The 18638-nt window shown below is 34.5% G+C and overlaps 2 protein-coding genes across 2 annotated transcripts; both read left to right on the forward strand.

Moving 5' to 3' along the window:
* The first annotated feature begins 3983 nt into the window (after positions 1-3983).
* On the forward strand, positions 3984-5396 carry gnly (granulysin). The gene is made up of 4 exons (XM_026261130.1): positions 3984-4216; positions 4754-4848; positions 4938-5009; positions 5092-5396. Exons 1-4 carry the CDS (start codon positions 4168-4170, stop codon positions 5254-5256), a joined length of 381 nt encoding a protein of 126 aa, XP_026116915.1. The 5' UTR covers positions 3984-4167; the 3' UTR covers positions 5257-5396.
* A 6014-nt stretch (positions 5397-11410) lies between these two features.
* Positions 11411-17659, forward strand: LOC113095778 (speedy protein A-like). The gene is made up of 13 exons (XM_026261148.1): positions 11411-11549; positions 11697-11788; positions 11962-12036; positions 12291-13038; positions 13172-13281; positions 13373-13459; positions 13551-14351; positions 14606-14850; positions 15148-15206; positions 15323-15408; positions 16305-16476; positions 16571-16871; positions 17037-17659. The coding sequence occupies exons 8-13, from the start codon at positions 14646-14648 to the stop codon at positions 17096-17098; spliced, it is 885 nt and encodes a 294-aa protein (XP_026116933.1). The 5' UTR covers positions 11411-11549; positions 11697-11788; positions 11962-12036; positions 12291-13038; positions 13172-13281; positions 13373-13459; positions 13551-14351; positions 14606-14645; the 3' UTR covers positions 17099-17659.
* Positions 17660-18638: the final 979 nt, after the last annotated feature.

Genomic DNA, 18638 nt, shown 5'->3' on the forward strand with positions numbered 1-18638 from the left:
TAAACAGTGTTTGATCTGTGCATATTTCTCTCCCGATTCAGAAATGGTGACTTTTTCACTGGAGAAAGCAATATCTAAAGATAAAACATCTTGATGATTGATTTGTATCTTTAAAAACATGCAGCTTTTTGCTTCAAAAGACATGAACTGATGGACTGGAGTTGTGTGATTATTGTGATGTTTTTATCAGCTTTTATCTCATTCTGACGGCACCCATTCACTGCAGAGGATCCACTGGTGAACAAGTGATGTAATACTAAATTTGGTTAAACCTGTTCCAATGAAGAAACAAACTCATCTACATCTTAGAAGGCCTGAGGATGAGAAAATTTTCTGCCTATTTTCAAATTGGGTGAAATAGCTATGAAACATTGATTTTAATAAACCTATATAAATGTGTTATCTTAAAACTACCACTAAAAACAAATTGCTCCATTTAAATGTACACAAGTATTGGCCTAGCGATGAGACAACAATTTTACAATAATATTAATAATGGAATCATCAAGTTAATTTTGACTGGTAGATGACTGTCATAATGAGTTGTGTAATAAAAAAAAAAAATATTTCCTGGGTAATATATAAGTGCACAAAGTAGTACTAGTGCAGAATCTTTCTCAATCAGAGACATGTTCAGGTTCATTACACCAGTCAGAATAAAAGGAGACGCTGTACTGTCCCACGGCTCCAGGTGGAATTAGCTAAATGAGCTGAGTGCAGCCGTTGTTCATCACTGACTCTAGTTTTGCCATCGTCCTCTTCTGTCACTGCCGTCAGCGAGTCTGAAGTGAATCTGGTAATAGAGTTGGCCTCCCTAATTAGTTTGATCAGATGCCTGGAAAGGTCTGAGCTCTTGTTGTCCAGCCAGCAATACGCAGTGCTCATTACAGACGGGTAGAACGTCTCCGTGGGTTCGCTGGTGCTGTTCAAAACAATGCCAGGTTTACATGCACTGTGCTAGTTCCACCTTTGTGTTGTTCTTTCTTGACACTGGAATATAAAATCTCCAGGGCATCTTTGGTCCAATTGTCTACAAACAGAGAAGAAGAGAAGAGAAAAAAAAAAACAGATAGTGATAGAGAAACATGATTAAAATCCCCAGAGGCAGCATTTGGGGTTTCTAAGCACTAATATAAAAGTCATTTTCCTATGTTTATGTGCAGATTACATATTATTCATGCTTTGAGGAGAATATTAACATACATAAACTATTGTTTCCTAGTGTTTAGGAGCCACATAGGTTTGTAACATCTTACATTTGAAAACATAGACAAAAAAGGTAAGAAGTGTCTGTTCAATGGACATTAAACTAAATTAATTTAAATCGTGCATGCATACCAATTTAATTGCCATTTATATTTATGTATTAATTATAAGATATGAAAAGAGGATGTGAAGGTGTATGCAGACAGGTACATTTTCTGTCTTTTTTTCTTCTTTAAAGATCAGTAACTAAAAATAATAATAATAAAAAAAGATAATTGAAGTAGCTTTTAAAAAGAAAACTATTTTTAGTCTTTCTACTTAAAAAGCAAAGAAACATTTAATCAAATATAATTTCTTTCTGAAATGTACAGTACTAGAAATTTCTTTTTTCTTTTAAGGTAGATTTTACTCTAATTTCTTTTCAGTTCATCTGCTTACTTTTTTTCATGATGTTTATACCCCACGCTTTTTACTTTATAAAGTTTTAAATGTGGATATTTTTCTTACAAAAATTGATCGATTCGCTTTAGGAGGCCTTTATTCACAGCTGGAGCACTTATGAATGGACGCACTTTGGACTATTGAAAAATTGGTCTTATCAGCAACTTTCCACTAGAAGAATTGTTACAGGATTGAATCTAGTAGATTGATAGGGATATATGAACTATTTAGAATTTAAAATAAGTATGTAAAAAGGTTTTACATGCAATGGATGCACTTCTTGTATGGTTTTGTCTCTTGGATTAATTACTTCTGCTGCAGTTTTCTAAAGGAACAGTAAAAAATTAAATACAGTTTTTCTAAAAGAAGAAAAAATGGCTCTATCAGAGTAATAATATACGAAGCAGACATTTAGCACTGTGGTGTTGTGGGATTGCTTAACATTATGTCAGCTCCTTTACAGGACATGAATAAGCAGTTTAACTCTCCTTGTGAAAACAACAGCTAACACATTTTATGTCATCCAAAAAAGAAAGTCTGCACACTTTAAGTGCAGGCTTACTCATCTTTTCTTTATGACATAAACACTGTTGTACATGCAAGAATTGGGACATCAATGGCTTGCTAGAATTATCATCCTAATCACACTGCAGTGACTTCAGTGACCTGATTTCATAAACCTTCATAATGAAGTAGTGTACTCAGATACAATGGTGTCGCAGAGTTGGTTACACACTACACTGGTCAGTTGTGGCTTTTCTTACTGAAGGAGAAATAGATTGAGAGAGAGAGAGAGAGAGAGAGAGAGAGAGAGAGAGATGAAGAAAACGAATAGAACACTGAGAAAGAATCAGTACACGATTATTTTAAAAGTACAGGTGCATCTCAATAAATTAGAATGTCTTGGAAAAGTTCATTTATTTCAGTAGTTCAACTCATATTGTGAAACTCGTGTATTAAATAAGTTCAATGCACACAGACTGAAGTAGTTTAAATCTTTGGTTCTATTAATCATGATGATTTTGGCTCGTATTTAACAAATAACGAGTTGAGGCAGTAATTAAAGCAAAAGGAGCCCCTACCAAGCATTGAGTACATGTACAGTAAATTAACATACTTTCTAGAAGGCCGATAATTCATTTTTTTGGTCTTATGAGGTTTATTATTTGAGTGAATTGGTGGGTTTTAAAGAACCAAAGAATTAAACTACTTCAGCCTGTGTGGACTCAATTTATTTAATAAACGAGTTGCACAATTTGAGTTGAATTACTGAAATAAATGAACTTTTCCACCACATTCTAATTTATTGAGAAGCACCTGTATCTGAAAACGTTACCAATCATATATTCAGTTTTTCTGATCTCTTGCTCAGGTAGGCCCAATTCCAATATTCCTGAAAATATTCGTGGTCCTGTGTAAAGTCTTTGATTTACTGTGTATTCTGTGTTATGAGAACTTTATCAACATTCAGTTTATGCAAATTAAAATAATTATTTGATCTTTTTCTTTTCCTGAAAAGCCCTAGCAAAGAGTGAAAATGAAGTTCTTTCTGTTTGGTGGGATCCAGAGATGCCTTCACATTCTGAAACCTTGAAAAGTTTGATGGATGGCTATGGAAATAACTTACCGGTATGTACAACACTTTGCCAATTATACTCATTCACTAATATGTCCATTTAGCATAGGATTCATAAGATGTCATTCAAATAACTTAATATAATTTTTTAGATTATTAAAACAAAGATTTAAAATCTAATTTAAAACTTTGAATTTGACATAAAAAGTGCAATTTGTAAAAAAAAAAACAGTTATGAAAGTGTTTTCTCTTTAAGTATACCTAAGTGGCTTAAAAAATAAAAATAATATATATATGTATGTATGTGTATATAGTCAGACACAAGACGGGAACACAGAGTTAGGTGAACGTTTAGCAGTATTTATTGTGACAGAGGTTTCAGACTCAGGTGAAGCAACAGGAATAGTCTTGACACGAAGAAGGTTGGAACTTAGCTCTGGTTGTGATGGAAGTAGATGGCAGAATCAGAAGGCGGCACAGAGGAAATGACGAGGAAGGAACAATGGATATCCAGGGGAACAACAATGGTAGCAAGGGTTCAGGTAAGTACATGTGGGTCGATGCTAGATCAGACGAGGAGTAAGGGGAAGTGATAGTCCTTATAAGGATGAGAGCTTGGTGATGATGGACAGGTGCTCAGAATTCTGGAGATTGTAAACGAGGAGGCGTGGCATGTGGAGAGGGTGTAGGCTGTGACTCAGTGACATACATATATATAAGTATAATTAAAAAAAATACTTTTTAAGATATGACATAGGCTACAAGTAAACATTTGAAACAAACAAGCACATGAGGCACATGAAGTGTGAGTGTAAAAAGCTGACAGCACTATTGCATATCAAGGTGTTATATGTCAGCAACTGGAATCTTCCCTTACTATATAAATATAGTATTCAGGCATAATAGCGTGCAGTGCTCTGATTGCTGCAAACTTTGACAGAGAGATGACAAAATCACTTGTTTTCCTTCTGGCGTCCCTTGTGTTCTGTTCAGGTGAGATTTGCTCTTGTATTCGAAGTGATTTATAACAAATGTAAACCCAGAATTCTGAATGTTTAAAACAATTGCAGATGTCAACTGTACTAGTACATTAAAATAATAATAATAATAATTAATGAGGGTAAACTTCAAAGTCAAGTTTTCAATTACCATTTCACTTGCGCATGTGTCAGGAGATTTGTCACAGATTACTGTATTTTTTAAACTTTGCATCTTTAAGAATTTTAAAATGTGGTATTTACCCTCAGTTCTTTTTAATGATGTTGTTATTAATGTAATTGAATTCTTATTTAATAACAGTTTATATAAACTTTTCATATTTAGACTAAAGAATTAAAAACAATATCTTGGCAATTTAGAAATAATTGTATTATACACCATGCACAATGTTTATGGCATATGCAAATAAACTGAATTGTTGCCTCGCCAATTCCTATAACATTCTGTAGTGTCCCCTGATATGAATTTAATTGTTATTTTTTCCTTTTATGCACCAAAGTTGTAACATATTCTGATGTTCTGGCATTTCAGATGTTCGGATGGGAACGTCTCAGTACTTTGAGCATCCGAATCCTGTGAGGGAGATGGAGTTCAGTTATCATGACAAAGCAACGGAGAACAAACAGGTTAAACATATCCACTTAGAGGAAAAATTCAAAACACAAATTTCTTTCCTTTAGCAATATTCAACTTTCTCCCTTTATCTCTCCCTCAGATTATATACTGTTCTGTTTGTAAGGCCATCGTTAGAAAACTGATATCATATATTGGAAAAAATGCTAATAAGGTTTGTGAAACATAATATTTGTACACGTTAAGCATGCTAAATGTTTTCTCATGTTCTTGATTTGTTCTCGTCTTTTTTGCAGGAGGAGGTAAATCGAAAGCTTGATAATATTTGTACAAAAATAAAAATAGCTGGATGTTCCGGTTTTTTGCGAAAATATAAGAATAAACTGGTCACTGCGCTGCTGTCTGGAGACAAAGCAGTGACCATCTGTGTCAAATTAAAACTGTGCAAAAGATATACATAAAAACAAAACAGTAATGTGAATACTTCAAGAATTGGAATGTTATTTATGTTATCATTTGTTACACATTATTGGAATAAATGGAGAACATTTTTAAAAAGTCTGCTACATACTTTTCATGACAATAAAGTTAAGGCTCTCAATTGTAGTGAGTTTTTTTTTTCAGTTTTCTTAGGATAACCACACACACACACACACACACACACATATATATATATATATATATATATATATATATATATATATATGATAAAATATTGTATTGGCCAATTCGGAATTAAATGAATCTAACAAAAGGACCTGAAAGAAACCTAATCATTCATCATAAGTCATCAAATGTTTAGGAGCTACATGATAAATCATTTCCACTGCAATCACCTGCACACAAAAAGAAAGAAAATTGTTTGTTCTCTTTGAGCTTATCAACAACTTTCCACTAGCAGAATTGTTACAGGATTTAAACTAGTAGATGTGTATTGTAAAACTTTATGATTGATAGGGATAGATTAAATATTTAGAATTGAAAATAAGTATGTAAGTTTATACATACTATAAACAGTAAATACAGTTTTTCTAAAAGAAAAAAAATGCCTCTATCAGAGTAACAATATATAAAGCTGACGTTTAGCACTGTGGTGTTGTGGGATTGTTTAACATTATGTCAGCTCCTTTACAGGACATGAATAAGTAGTTTAACTCTCCTTGTGAAAACAACAGCTAACACATTTTATGTCATCAAAAAAAGAAAGTCTGCACACTTTAAGTGCAGGCTTACTCATCTTTTCTTTATGACATAAACACTGTTGTACATGCAAGAATTGGGACAGCAATGGCTTGCTAGAATTATCATCCTAATCACACTGCAGTGACTTCAGTGACCTGATTTCATAAACCTTCATAATGAAGTAGTGTACTCAGATACAATGGTGTCGCAGAGTTGGTTACACACTACACTGGTCAGTTGTGGCTTTTCTTACTGAAAGAGAAATAGATTGAGAGAGAGAGACAGAGAGATGAAGAAAACATGGCTATGGAAATAACTTACCGGTATGTACAACACTTTAACAATTAAACTCATTTTCATATGATTTTCTCACTCTGGTTGTTTTCTGTTGAGGGTAATAAAATACATTATGTTCTCTCATAAAAGTAGTTGTCTATCATTTAGCAAAGCCATGCCAAACAGATACTGTTTGGACTCAAGTAATTCATGTCATAATAGCCTAATTATTTGTAAAAAATATACAGTAGGCCTACATGTATATAAAAAAAAACTAAATATGTAATTGTGTAACACCCCCCCCCCCCCAAAAAAAAAAACAAGTTGCATTACTCTTTAAACCTGATCATTTTGTTTCCTTGTCATTCTCAGTCATACCGTTTCACTTTTTTGTATTGCCCATAGAGTTTATGATGCCTGGAGAGTTTTAAAGTTGTTATTTAAAAAAGCAGTTCATCCCTAGTGAAATAGTAAAATCATCATTTACTATACTGTCATTTACTGTTATAGGGGACACTGTAAAACACACTTTGAACACTGTTGAAGTTTCTGACCTTGGGAATTTAGCACTATAACTATCAGACAGGATTGCAGTTTTCAGACAAAATTAGGTTTCACATTATACTATAAGGAATTCGACTCAGAATACAAACAGGCTAATATAATAATAGTGATCAGCATCTGAATACTTAGGTTACATCATGAAGTGTTGGTCCTGCGCTAGATGCTAGATGAGGGTTTAACTGACTTTACTTCACACATTTGACAGCTTTGTCTGTGCACACATCAACAAAACCAAAGACGAAACACGGTTTAAGTGCACTGTCACTCAAATAAACATTGCAATGTATCTGGCCTGTATCGTTGGATCGTTTATAATTCTCTTTGGTAAGATTTTAGAAATGTTTTACCACTTGTTTGGCACATATTTATTTGATCTTGTCAAAAGAATTTGAACTTTGATTGGATTGTATTTTGTCAGAATGTTAAGATGTTTAATTTTAGTTATATGATATGAAATTATGTTTTGTGCAGCTGCTGCTGAGAGTTCTCAATATGAGTCCATTCATGAGATGCTACAGTCAGTCACCTCTCATGACAATGAGGATGACTGTAAACCTTCCAAGGTAAAATCTGTGAATACGTTGTCATCTTTAAATATTCATAATGCTTTTTTTTTTTAAGTAAAATGTTGTACAACATACAGTTAGTGTGAGCGTGGTGGTAAAGTTGAAGATGAGAAGTTTGCCATACACAGTTCCCTTGATCAGCACTCTTTTGGTTGCATCTAATTGTAATCTCTCTTTCTAGATCAACGTGAAATGTTGTATATGTTTCAAAATGTTAAAGAAATATTTACCCAAGATAGAGGCTATGATTGACAAGGTACATTTTTACTCAGTTATTTCCTGAATCTGTATTTAATTTTTTTTTTACTTTTTTCGAAAACAAAACTCAATATTTGTGCATTTTAGTCATATATTTATTTGTAAATGTTTATGAATGTAATTTTCTAAGCCATCCTTGGAATTGCATTTGTTATTAGTCATATTATGGTTACAGTTCTGTTATTAATTTTCTCTATGAAACTGTTCACAGTAAATGATGTACTAATGTAAGTTTACTTCATTAAAACTATCTTTGTTTCCTCACTCAGAAAATAACGGCTGTATGCAGTGCCAACCTACTTTTCTTGAAACCATGTCAATTGTTTGCCGGAAAAATTAAATACAAGGTTTTAAATGGATTTTTCCCAGCAAAATCCCCTATAATGTCTTGCATTAAGTACAAAATGTGCAAATTCTTTGACTGATTAAACCTAAACTAACAAGTCAATCAAAGTATCAGATCTTTAGATAAGTTTGTACACTTGTTTGTTTTGCCAGAAGCGTGAACTAATAAATATTCTGAATGAAAAAAACAGCATGAGCAGACGATTCATTCTGTGTTTTAAACACATCTAAGGAAGCAAATAACTGACATCTGAAACAAAAAGTCAAATAATACTGATTGTTACTAAGCCATTTACACTACTATAGTGATTTAATATCTGTACACCAACTTTAATTCAGTAGATCAAAAATCAATTAACCATGATTCAAGAATTCAGGTACAATATTAGGTGAACTGAAGAGACAGTTAGTGTAGAAAATGCTGACTGGAGCTCTTATAAAAACACGCTTGACACTTTAGTCCACAGTGGTTTTGGTGCCCTGAACATCAGCAGTCCAAAAGACTTGCATAGACATTTATTATCTTCAGCGTTCTTTATAACTGTGAAGACGACAAACACGAGTGACGGTTTCACTTGAACTGAAAATCACCTGAACTCAGAAAGCAGATGTGCATTAACAAGAAACAATGGAAGAGCATGCTGGAAAGAAATGAGCTGAACCTTCTCGAAGAAGGCGAAAGAGTCGTGAATTGAACATTGAGGTAAACTGATGCATAATGCAATGCAATAGAGTTAAATTATTTTTCCCCCTTGCATTTCTTACATTTTTACCATCCCCAGAAGTCAAAAACAAGAATTGTCAATCACATTGCAGGGACATCAATGGCTTGCTAGAATTATCATCCTAATCACACTGCAGTGACTTGATTTCATAAACCTTCATAAGACAGTAGTGTACTCAGATACAATAGTGTCGCACAGTTGATTACATACTACACTGGTCAGATGTGGCTTTTCTTACTGAAAGAGAAATAGATTGAGAGAGAGAGAGAGAGAGAGAGAGACACAGAGAGAGAGAGAGAGAGAGAGAGAGAGAGAGAGATGAAGAAAACAAATAGGAAATTGAGAAAGAATCAGTACCTGATTATTTTTAAAGTATCTAAAGACATGTTACCAATCATATATTTAGTTTTTCTGATCTCTTGCTCAGGTAAGACCCAATTCCAATATTCCTGAAAATATTCGTGGTCCTGTGTAAAGTCTTTGATTTACTTTGTATTCTGTGAGAACTTTATCAACATTCAGTTTATGTGAATTAAAATAATGAGTTTATATTTTTCTTTTCTTGAAAAGCCCTTGCAAAGAGTGAAAATGAGCCTGTTCGAAAGATCTGCTTTAGGCATGCAGTGAGATATCGGGACATCATACTGCACAAGCTCTTCCCTGGAGGGAGTCCAAGGGGCACATGTTTCCAGATAAAGTTATGCTCGTAACAACTCTACTGTTGGCTGTTGAAGGGATACATTTACATTGACTGTTTCTAGCTCTTTTAAATGTTTTTACAATAACAAATCTGTTTTTCATTATTTCATTCAGAAAAAGCAGTAAAATGCCTTTAAAGTAAAAAATGCATTTAAAATGTTCTAATAGATGGATGTTTATTGTACTGAAGATCATTCTACTGAGTTTTTTTTGGGGGGGGGGGGGGGGGGGGGGGCTTTGAAAAGTGTAAGACTATGTTGTTTTACATCAAATACTCATTAAAAATCTAATCATTTTCATGTGATTTTCTCACTCTGGTTGTTTTCTGTTGAGGGTAATAAAAGACATTATGTTCTGTCATAAAAGTTGTTGTCTATCATTTAGCAAAGCCATGCCAAACAGATACTGCTTAGACTTAAATGATTCATGTCATAATAGCCAAATGATTATTTGTATAAATTATACAGTAGGCCTACATGTATAAAAAAAAGCTAAATATGTAATTGTGTAACCCCCCCCCCCCCATCCCCAAAAACAAGTAGCATTACTCTTTAAACTTGATCATTTTGTTTCCTTGTCATTCTCAGTCATACCGTTTCTCTTTTTTGTATTGCCCATAAAGTTTATGATGCCTGGAAAGTATTATAGTTGTTATTTAAAAAAGCAGTTCATCCCTAGTGAAATAGTAAAATCATCATTTATTATACTGTCATTTACTGTTTGGCAGTAACACATTACGATATAACATTTCTGTAATATAGCCTACTAGTCAACAGTTTTTTAACAGTAAGATTTTTAATGTTTTGAAAGAAGTCTCTTCTGCTCATGAAGCCTGCCTTTATTTGATCCAAAGTACAGCAGAAGCAGTAATATTGTAAAATATTTTTACTATTAATAACTGTTTTCTATTTGAATATTTTTTAATGTAATGTATTCCTGTGATCTGAGGTGAATTTTCACATTAATCAGAAATCATTCTTAATATGCGGATTTGCTGATTATCAATATTTAAAACAGAGGAGTATATTTTCTTCAGTATTCTTGGATGAATAGAAGGATCCACAGATCAGCATTTATGTGAAATAAAAAGCTTTTGCAACATTATACACTATATCATTCAAAAGCTTAGTCAGTATAAATTTTGTTTTTGTTTTGTTAAGTAAATGATAGAAATTAATACTTGTATTTAGCAAGGATTTTTTAAATTGATCAAAATTGATGATAAAGATATCATTTTAGAAGAGATTTCTATTTCAGATAAATGCTGCTCTTCTGAACTGTATATTAATCAAAGAAACCTGAAAAAATTATACTCAACTGTTTTCAACATTATCATAATACAAGTTTTTTTTTCTTTTTTTAGCAGCAAATCAGAATATCAGAATTATTTCTGAAATTTTTTTCTAATTTCTAGCTTTTAATTGGCGTAGAAATCTGAAGATTTAAGTTTCAGTTTAGTTTCAGTTTTCTTTTCTTTTCTATTGCCCATATTAAGAGTTTCCTGGTATGTCTTTCTGCGCGAGAGCGCCCTCCGGCTTCGAGTATGAGTGAAACACACACAGAGTGAAAAAACTTCAGGTCATGCGCACACTATCATGTCTCTTTGAGTTTAAATCTGTATTTATACACACCAGCTCTTGAAAACCTCTATACGAACACATTTGCCCGAAAAAGTGCGGGGGACAAATTTCCGTGAGGATAAAAGTTGGGGGGACACGTGTCCCCCGCATAATCTACGCCCCTGCTGTTAGGGGACACTGTAAAAGACACTTTAAACACTGATGAAGTTCCTGACCTTGGGAATTTAGCACTATAACTATCAGACAGGATTGCAGTTTTCAGACAAAATGAGGTTTAACATTATACTATAAGGAATTTGACTCAGAATACAAACAGGCTAATATAATAATAGTGATCAGCATCTGAATACTTAGGTTACATCGTAAGAACATATGAAGTGTTGGTCCTGCGCTAGATGCTAGATGAGGGTTTAACTGACTTTACTTCACACATTTGACAGCTTTGTCTGTGCACACATCAACATAACCAAAGACGAAACACGGTTTAAGTGCACTGTCTCTCCAATAAACATTGCAATGTATCTGGCCTGTATCGTTGGATCGTTTATAATTCTCTTTGGTAAGATTTTAGAAATGTTTTACCACTTGTTTGGCACATATTTATTTGATCTTGTCAAAAGAATTTGAACTTTGATTGGATTGTATTTTGTCAGAATGTTAAGATGTTTAATTTTAGTTATATGATATGAAATTATGTTTTGTGCAGCTGCTGCTGAGAGTTCTCAATATGAGTCCATTCATGAGATGCTACAGTCAGTCACCTCTCATGACAATGAGGATGACTGTAAACCTTCCAAGGTAAAATCTGTGAATACGTTGTCATCTTTAAAACTTCATAATGCTTTTTTTTAAAATGTAAAATGCATACAGTTGGTGGTAAAGTTGAAGATGATAAGTTCGCCATATACATTTCCCTTGTTCACCACTCTTTATTATTTTTGTTTGCATCTAATTGTAATCTCTCTTTCTAGATCAACATGAAATGTTGTATATGTTTCAAAATGTTAAAGAAATATTTACCCAAGATAGAGGCTATGATTGACAAGGTACATTTTTACTCAGTTATTTCCTGAATCTGTTTTTCATTTTTATTCTTTTTTTGTAAACAAAGCATATTTGTGCATTTTAGTCATATTATTTATTTAAAAAAATGTATGCATGTAATCCTTGGAATTGCATTTGTTATTAGTCATATTATGGTTACAGTTCTGCTATAAATTTTCTCTATGAAACTGTTCACAGTAAATGATGTACTAATGTAAGTTTACTTCATTAAAACTATCTTTGTTTCCTCACTCAGAAAATAATGGCTGTATGCAGTGCCAATAAATATTTCAAGAAACCATGTATAAAGTTTGCCAGTGGCATCAAAAAAAAGGTTTTTAAAAGATTTTTCCCCCAAAAATCCCCTATAATGTCTTGCATTAAGTACAAAATGTGCAAATCTTTTGACTGATTAAACGTACACTAACGAGTCAATCGAAGTATCAGATTTTAGATAAGTTTGTACACTTGTTTGTTTTGCCAGAAGCGTGAACTAATAAATACTCTGAATGAAAAAAACAGCATGAGCAGATGATTCATTCTGTGTTTTAAATACATCTAAGGAAGCAAATAACTGACATCTGAAACTAAAAAAATCTAATAATACTGATGGTTATTTAGCCATTTACAATATCGGTACACTGGCTTTAAAATCAATTAACCATAATTCAAGAATTCAGGTACAATATTAGGTGAACTGAAGAGACAGTTAGTGTAGAAAATGCTGACTGGAGCTCTTATAAAAACACGCTTGACACTTTGGTCCACAGTGGTTTTGGTGCCCTGAACATCAGCAGTCCAAAAGACTTGCATAGACATTTATTATCTTCAGCGTTCTTTATAACTTTGAAGACGACAAACACGAGAGACGGTTTCACTTGAACTGAAAATCACCTGAACTCTTAAAGAAAGCAAATTTGTTTTAGCTAAGCGACTTATTAAGTAGAGGATTTGAAGAACAATGTCACCTGTTGTTCATTTTGGACTGCTTATTGCATGCTCAGGTGAGTTTGAAGAATTAATTGTATTCAGCCTAAAATTTCTTCTAATGCTCGTTCATTGATTTGCATTTATCTTATCATTGGTATCATATTAATCATATTCTGCTCTCAAGTGTAATCTGTTTTTGTGGTTAAGTTCTTGTTGGGTGTAGCAGCATTAACAAGAAACAATGGAAGAGCATGCTGGAAAGAAATGAGCTAAACCTTCTCGAAGAAGTCGAAATGAGTCATGAATTGAACACTGAGGTAAACTGATGCATAATGTAATGCAGTAGAGTTTAATTAATAATTGTTTATAATATTTTTATATTATTTCTTACATTTTCACAATCCCCAGAAGTCTGACATGAACACCATTATGTGCTGGGTTTGCAAGACATCAATTCATGAGATCAAGGGTGTGGTTATCCATGGGGTTAAAAAGGTGAACTAAAACACTGTCTTTACCTTAAATTGTACAGATATTTTGCTAGAAAAGGCCTGGTCAACTTTTAAATAAATGTGTTTTCTTTCAGGAAATAAAGGCACTGTGCAAAGCAATGAAAATTCTTGAAAACATCTGTGAGCACACTGCATATAAATACCAATTACTGGTAGTTCATTTACTGTTTCCTGGTAATAGCAAACAAACCTGTCACCATTTGAGCATGTGTAAATAAATTGTATTGCTATGTCATGAAGAATCAAATTATTTTCCAAATATTTCAATAAATCAGTCTGTGTTTGATGTTGTTGTTTTTCCCCCAATGCAGGCAATGCAGTTTTACTTTTCTAGAATATTGTGTGTATTGTACGCTGTCTAAAACATTATAAGCTAAATCTAATAACCAACAAAAATGCAATAAATTTGTTTATTTGATAGTAATTTACTGCCTCTCCTGCATATTTTGTTCACTTATTCACTAACCATGATACTAGATTTTATTTGCATTTGCTGAAAACCTTTTAATAAACAAAACAGTAAGGTTTTTAATAGGAAATATCTTCCCAGATATTCCCAGTTTGTTTTTGTTTTTTATATATTCTGACCTCTGATTGAAGAATACTTGGCCATGTGACTGCTGACACAATTCCCGCGTTGGGAAGGGAGAGGAAGTGCACGTGCGCTATCGCGCCACGTCCAGTTTGAAATATTTTTTATTTCATTTTAATTCACTTTTACATTATCATTAATGTTACAGACATCCGCTAAACTGCAATATTACCTTCTCCAGTAACTTAGTTGCTTTAAACACATCCCTGAGAGCGCGTGAAACCATGCGCGTGTCGTAATTACTGTGCCGCGGTTTTTAAACTGAGGTAAATTTTGTTTACAGGTGAAAACTCGCTCATCTAGGGCTAATAATTATCATAATCACATAAAGTTAAAAATATAAGTATTTAAACTTAAATTTGGGAGTGCATTTTTTAGATTTAGGTGATAGATTTTAAGACTAACGTTAACTTAAATTGCATTTAGAAAATATATGTGATTATGAACAAACGGGAATTAAGAAACGTAAATACCTAATTTATGTCATTTATACTAAGATAAATATCGAATAATTATTCAATTATAATATGTACACAGCTGGCACTTCTGTAATATCAGCTGATTTAATCGCTGAAACATGATGAAACTGAGCCGACCATGGGCAGAAACAGCCCCGTCTGGACCTGCTCACAGCCTGCAGATCCGGCGCGGCCCGCGGAGAACCAGGCCGACCCCAGCGGCTCGGAACCAGGCTGACTCCGCTCAGCAGCCTCCCAGGAAGACGCCCGGGCCGAGCCTGCTGATCCAGAGGCAGGAGATGGCCGCCTTCCTCAGACTGTTCGGTGGGTTCAGCTAGTAAACTTAACTAAATGTCACCTTGTGCATCCCACAAAACACCATTTTTTTTCTTAAGAAGCTTAATTCTAAATACAAAAAGATGAAATAACGCACACTGTCACTTTTTGCTAAATATTTAAGTTTATTAACAAAAGCAATGTTTCGGCCCACTAAAGGTCGAGCATCTTATCTTTTTCTTCTTAGGTGTGCTGAGTTTGTGTTGATTGAGTAGCCTACTAGCTTAATTTATATCAAGATGTACTTTTCTAGAATAAAACCTTTTCGATTTGCTGTCTGCTCAGATGATGATCTCATACAGGACTTTCTGTGGATGGACTGCTGCTGTAAACTTACAGACAAGGTAGCAAGACATATTTTGACGCATTTAATATTTTGTGGTTTTTCATTTGTGGACAGTTTTGAATTAAGGCAGCTGTGTCTCTAATCTCAGTTCTCTATGTCTTTATTTTCATATAGTATTTGTTGGCTATGACATTTGTGTACTTCAGGAGGGCACGCTTCAGTATCACTGAACACAGTAGAATGAACTTCTTCCTTGCCCTGTGAGTTGTTTATTCTGAGAGGGGAAAAAAAAGTTACATTTGTGAAATACTGGCAGCTGTGGTTGGCAGGAATTCACTGTAAAAAAAAAAAAAAAGTGTTTCCTGTTTTAAAAAAGTGACGTGACGTGGCCAAGTATGGTAACCCATACTCAGAATTTGTGCTCTGCATTTATCCCATCTTAAGCATGCACACACACATAGCAGTGAACACCCACCTCATTCGTGGAATTGAAGGTTGGAGAGATTGCTTTACATTCACTCCCCCACACACAATCCCTGACGGTACAAGACTTAAACCTGCAACCTTTGGGTTACGAATTCGTTTCTGTAACCTTTAGGCTTCTTACAGGAAGTCTGTATGATTTACAACTTAACATACACTTTAAACAATGCAAAACGTAACATATAACACCTGACATTACTAATGTTAAATTAATGAACAAAATTATTTCTATAAAATATAATCATATGTAATGTGTCATGAATGGACACATCCTAATAGGAATGTAGTTTTACTGTTTTTCACTAAATTTTATGGTAATTACTATTATCTGTTATCTATTACTATTACTGTTAGGTAAAAAATGTTAGCCTGAATGCACTGTTAGTCGCTTTGGATAAAAGTGTCTGCTAAATGCATAAATGTAATCAAATTTATTTACATTACAATTACATATAATGTGGTGTTAAACCATTTATAGTTTTTCAATATAGGAGGTGGGGTAACTGGAGTTTTTCTGCATTTACGGTGTATAGGGGTTGCACTTGGTTTTAGAAATGTAAATTTTAAAGGACTTCAGTTGTACTGCAATATGTTATGAGCATGACAGAAAAGGCCTATTTATGGATACAGCCTTAATTCCTACAGTTCAAGTGCTCAATTTTTCATACTCTAGCTATCTGGCAAACACTATGGAAGAGGATGAGGAGGAAACCAAATATGAGATCTTCCCCTGGGCTTTGGGAAAGAGTTGGAGGAAACATTTCCCACGATTCCTAACAGAAAGAGACCAGCTGTGGGCACGCATAGCATACAGAGCGGCTGTCAGCAGACAATGCTGCGAGGAGGTACACCGTTAACTTAAAGTGCACTATAAAGCATTTTATAGGTTGCTGGTTCTAAAAAATGGCTTACTCATGTTGTGCTTGATGCATGATTAAGGTAATGGCTATTGTGCCATCTCACTTCATCTGGCAGCGTGAGCGTGCAGAACATCACAGTGGAGCTCAGAGACTGTACCATAACCGTGAGGAGATCCTCATTCCCCGCGGGCCCTCTGCTTCGCCAGAGCCTTGCTTTCTCTGTGCCAAAACCTCTGCTCTTCGTGTACCTCGTCCATCCTCTACTGGAGTCCGCTCTTACCCTGTGCCACTGAAGGGCACTGCACACAAGGTCCAAGATTCACATGGGCCTAGTAAGAAGACCAAAGCTCGGCACACCTCTAATTGCAAGACTAAATCAGGTAAATGAGCGTGTGGCGCCCTCTAGTTGTGTTACCTGGAATTTGTGGTGCGTGCCACTGCTTTTCATGAAAGCACGGTACATTTTTCTTAGCCTCAGCTGAAATTACATGATCCATATCAGTGCCTCTTTAAATTTACCATTGGCTTTTCTTCTGTTTTTATAGGCACGCTTGCAGGAAGTGATGCATGTCAAGATCATTCAATGGACTGGATCAGTGAGGAGTAGCTTTATTGCATAACAGCAAACCGATCATATGCTTGTTGACCATATCAGAGGCATTTCAGCTGTCTGAGAGCCACAAAAGAATTTCAGTCTCTAAACTAACCTGAGAAATGTATAGCTTTGTTGTGAATAGGGTGATAAGTCATGTACATTGTTCATATAAGATGTAAGAATATGTCAGAAAATATTGTGTGACGGTTTGTACATGTATTTTACTGTATCATAATCCTCATCATTATTTATTTCTAATTGTTGTGCAAAGTACTTTGCTATTTCTGTAGTGTGCACTTGTTACTCTCTTATGTCTTAGACATAATTGTGAATGAAATGTTTAGGAGTTAAACATTGCAGGATTAAGTCTTGTCTTAAATAAGTATAACGTGGCTGATATAAATATGAATAAACTCCTATGAAATTTAGTCTATGAATGGAGCAGATAGATTTATTATATATTTGGCCTGAATACTCTGTAAGGAGAATGCAATAAAATGTCTTTTTATTGTACAAGTTTACTGATACAGCATATGAAACCGTAGCTTTGTTGTGCTCTTGCATATATTAAATGTGGAATATCTATTTCAAAATCTTTAGTAAGATGTTTCGGAAAGCTGAAAAGAAACAAAACCAGACATTTCAATAGGATTCTTAAAAATACCTTGGCCAAAAGTTTTGAGAATTACATAAATATTGGAAATTAGAAAAGTTGCTGCTTAAGTTTTTATATTAGCAAATTGCATATACTCCAGAATGTTATGAAGAGTGATCGGATGAATTGCATAGTCCTTCTTTGCCATGAAAATTAACTTAATCCCCAAAAAACCTTTCCACTGCATTTCATTGCTGTCATTAAAGGACCTGCTAAGATCATTTCAGTAATCGTCTTGTTAACTCAGGTGAGAATGTTGACGAGCACAAGGCTGGAGATCATTATGTCAGGCTGATTGGGTTAGAATGGCAGACTTGACATGTTAAAAGGAGGGTGATGCTTGAAATCATTGTTCTTCCATTGTTAACCATGGTGGCCTGCAAAGAAACGCATGCAGCCATCATTGCATTGCATTGCATTGCATTGCATTGCATTGCATTGCATTGCATTGCATTGCATTGCATTGCATTGCATTGCATTGCATTGCATTGCATAAAAATGGCTTCACAGGCAAGGATATTGTGGCTACTAAGCTTGCACCTAAATCAACAATTTATAGGATCATCAAGAACTTCGAGGAAAGAGGTTCAATTCTTGTAAAGAAGGCTTCAGGGCATCCAAGAAAGTACAGCAAGGCCCAGGATCGTCTTCTAAAGTGGATTCAGCTGCGGGATCAGAGTACCATCAGTGCAAGGCTTTTTCAGGAATGGCAGCAGGCAGGTGCGAGTGCATCTGCACGCACAGTGAGGTGAAGACTTTTGGAAGATGGCCTAGTGTCAAGAAGGGCAGCAAAGAAGCCACTTCTCTCCAAAAAAAAAAAAAAAAAACCTCAGGGACAGATTGATCTTCTGCAGAAAGTATAGTGAATGGACTGCTGAGGACTGGGGCAAAGTCATA

Source organism: Carassius auratus, unplaced genomic scaffold (genome assembly GCF_003368295.1).
Source record: "Carassius auratus strain Wakin unplaced genomic scaffold, ASM336829v1 scaf_tig00215781, whole genome shotgun sequence".
Lineage (NCBI taxonomy): Eukaryota > Metazoa > Chordata > Actinopteri > Cypriniformes > Cyprinidae > Carassius > Carassius auratus.

Excerpts from the sequence above, each read along its gene's own strand:
- LOC113095778 (XM_026261148.1), top strand. The coding sequence starts at position 14,646 with ATGATGAAACTGAGCCGACCATGGGCAGAAACAGCCCCGTCTGGACCT. Across the intron at positions 15,207-15,322 it reads GCTGTAAACTTACAGACAAG|TATTTGTTGGCTATGACATT; the intron begins GTAGCAAGACAT and ends ATTTTCATATAG. Across the intron at positions 16,477-16,570 it reads GCAGACAATGCTGCGAGGAG|GTAATGGCTATTGTGCCATC; the intron begins GTACACCGTTAA and ends TGCATGATTAAG.
- gnly (XM_026261130.1), top strand. The coding sequence starts at position 4,168 with ATGACAAAATCACTTGTTTTCCTTCTGGCGTCCCTTGTGTTCTGTTCA. Across the intron at positions 4,217-4,753 it reads GTCCCTTGTGTTCTGTTCAG|ATGTTCGGATGGGAACGTCT; the intron begins GTGAGATTTGCT and ends CTGGCATTTCAG. Across the intron at positions 4,849-4,937 it reads AAGCAACGGAGAACAAACAG|ATTATATACTGTTCTGTTTG; the intron begins GTTAAACATATC and ends TCTCTCCCTCAG.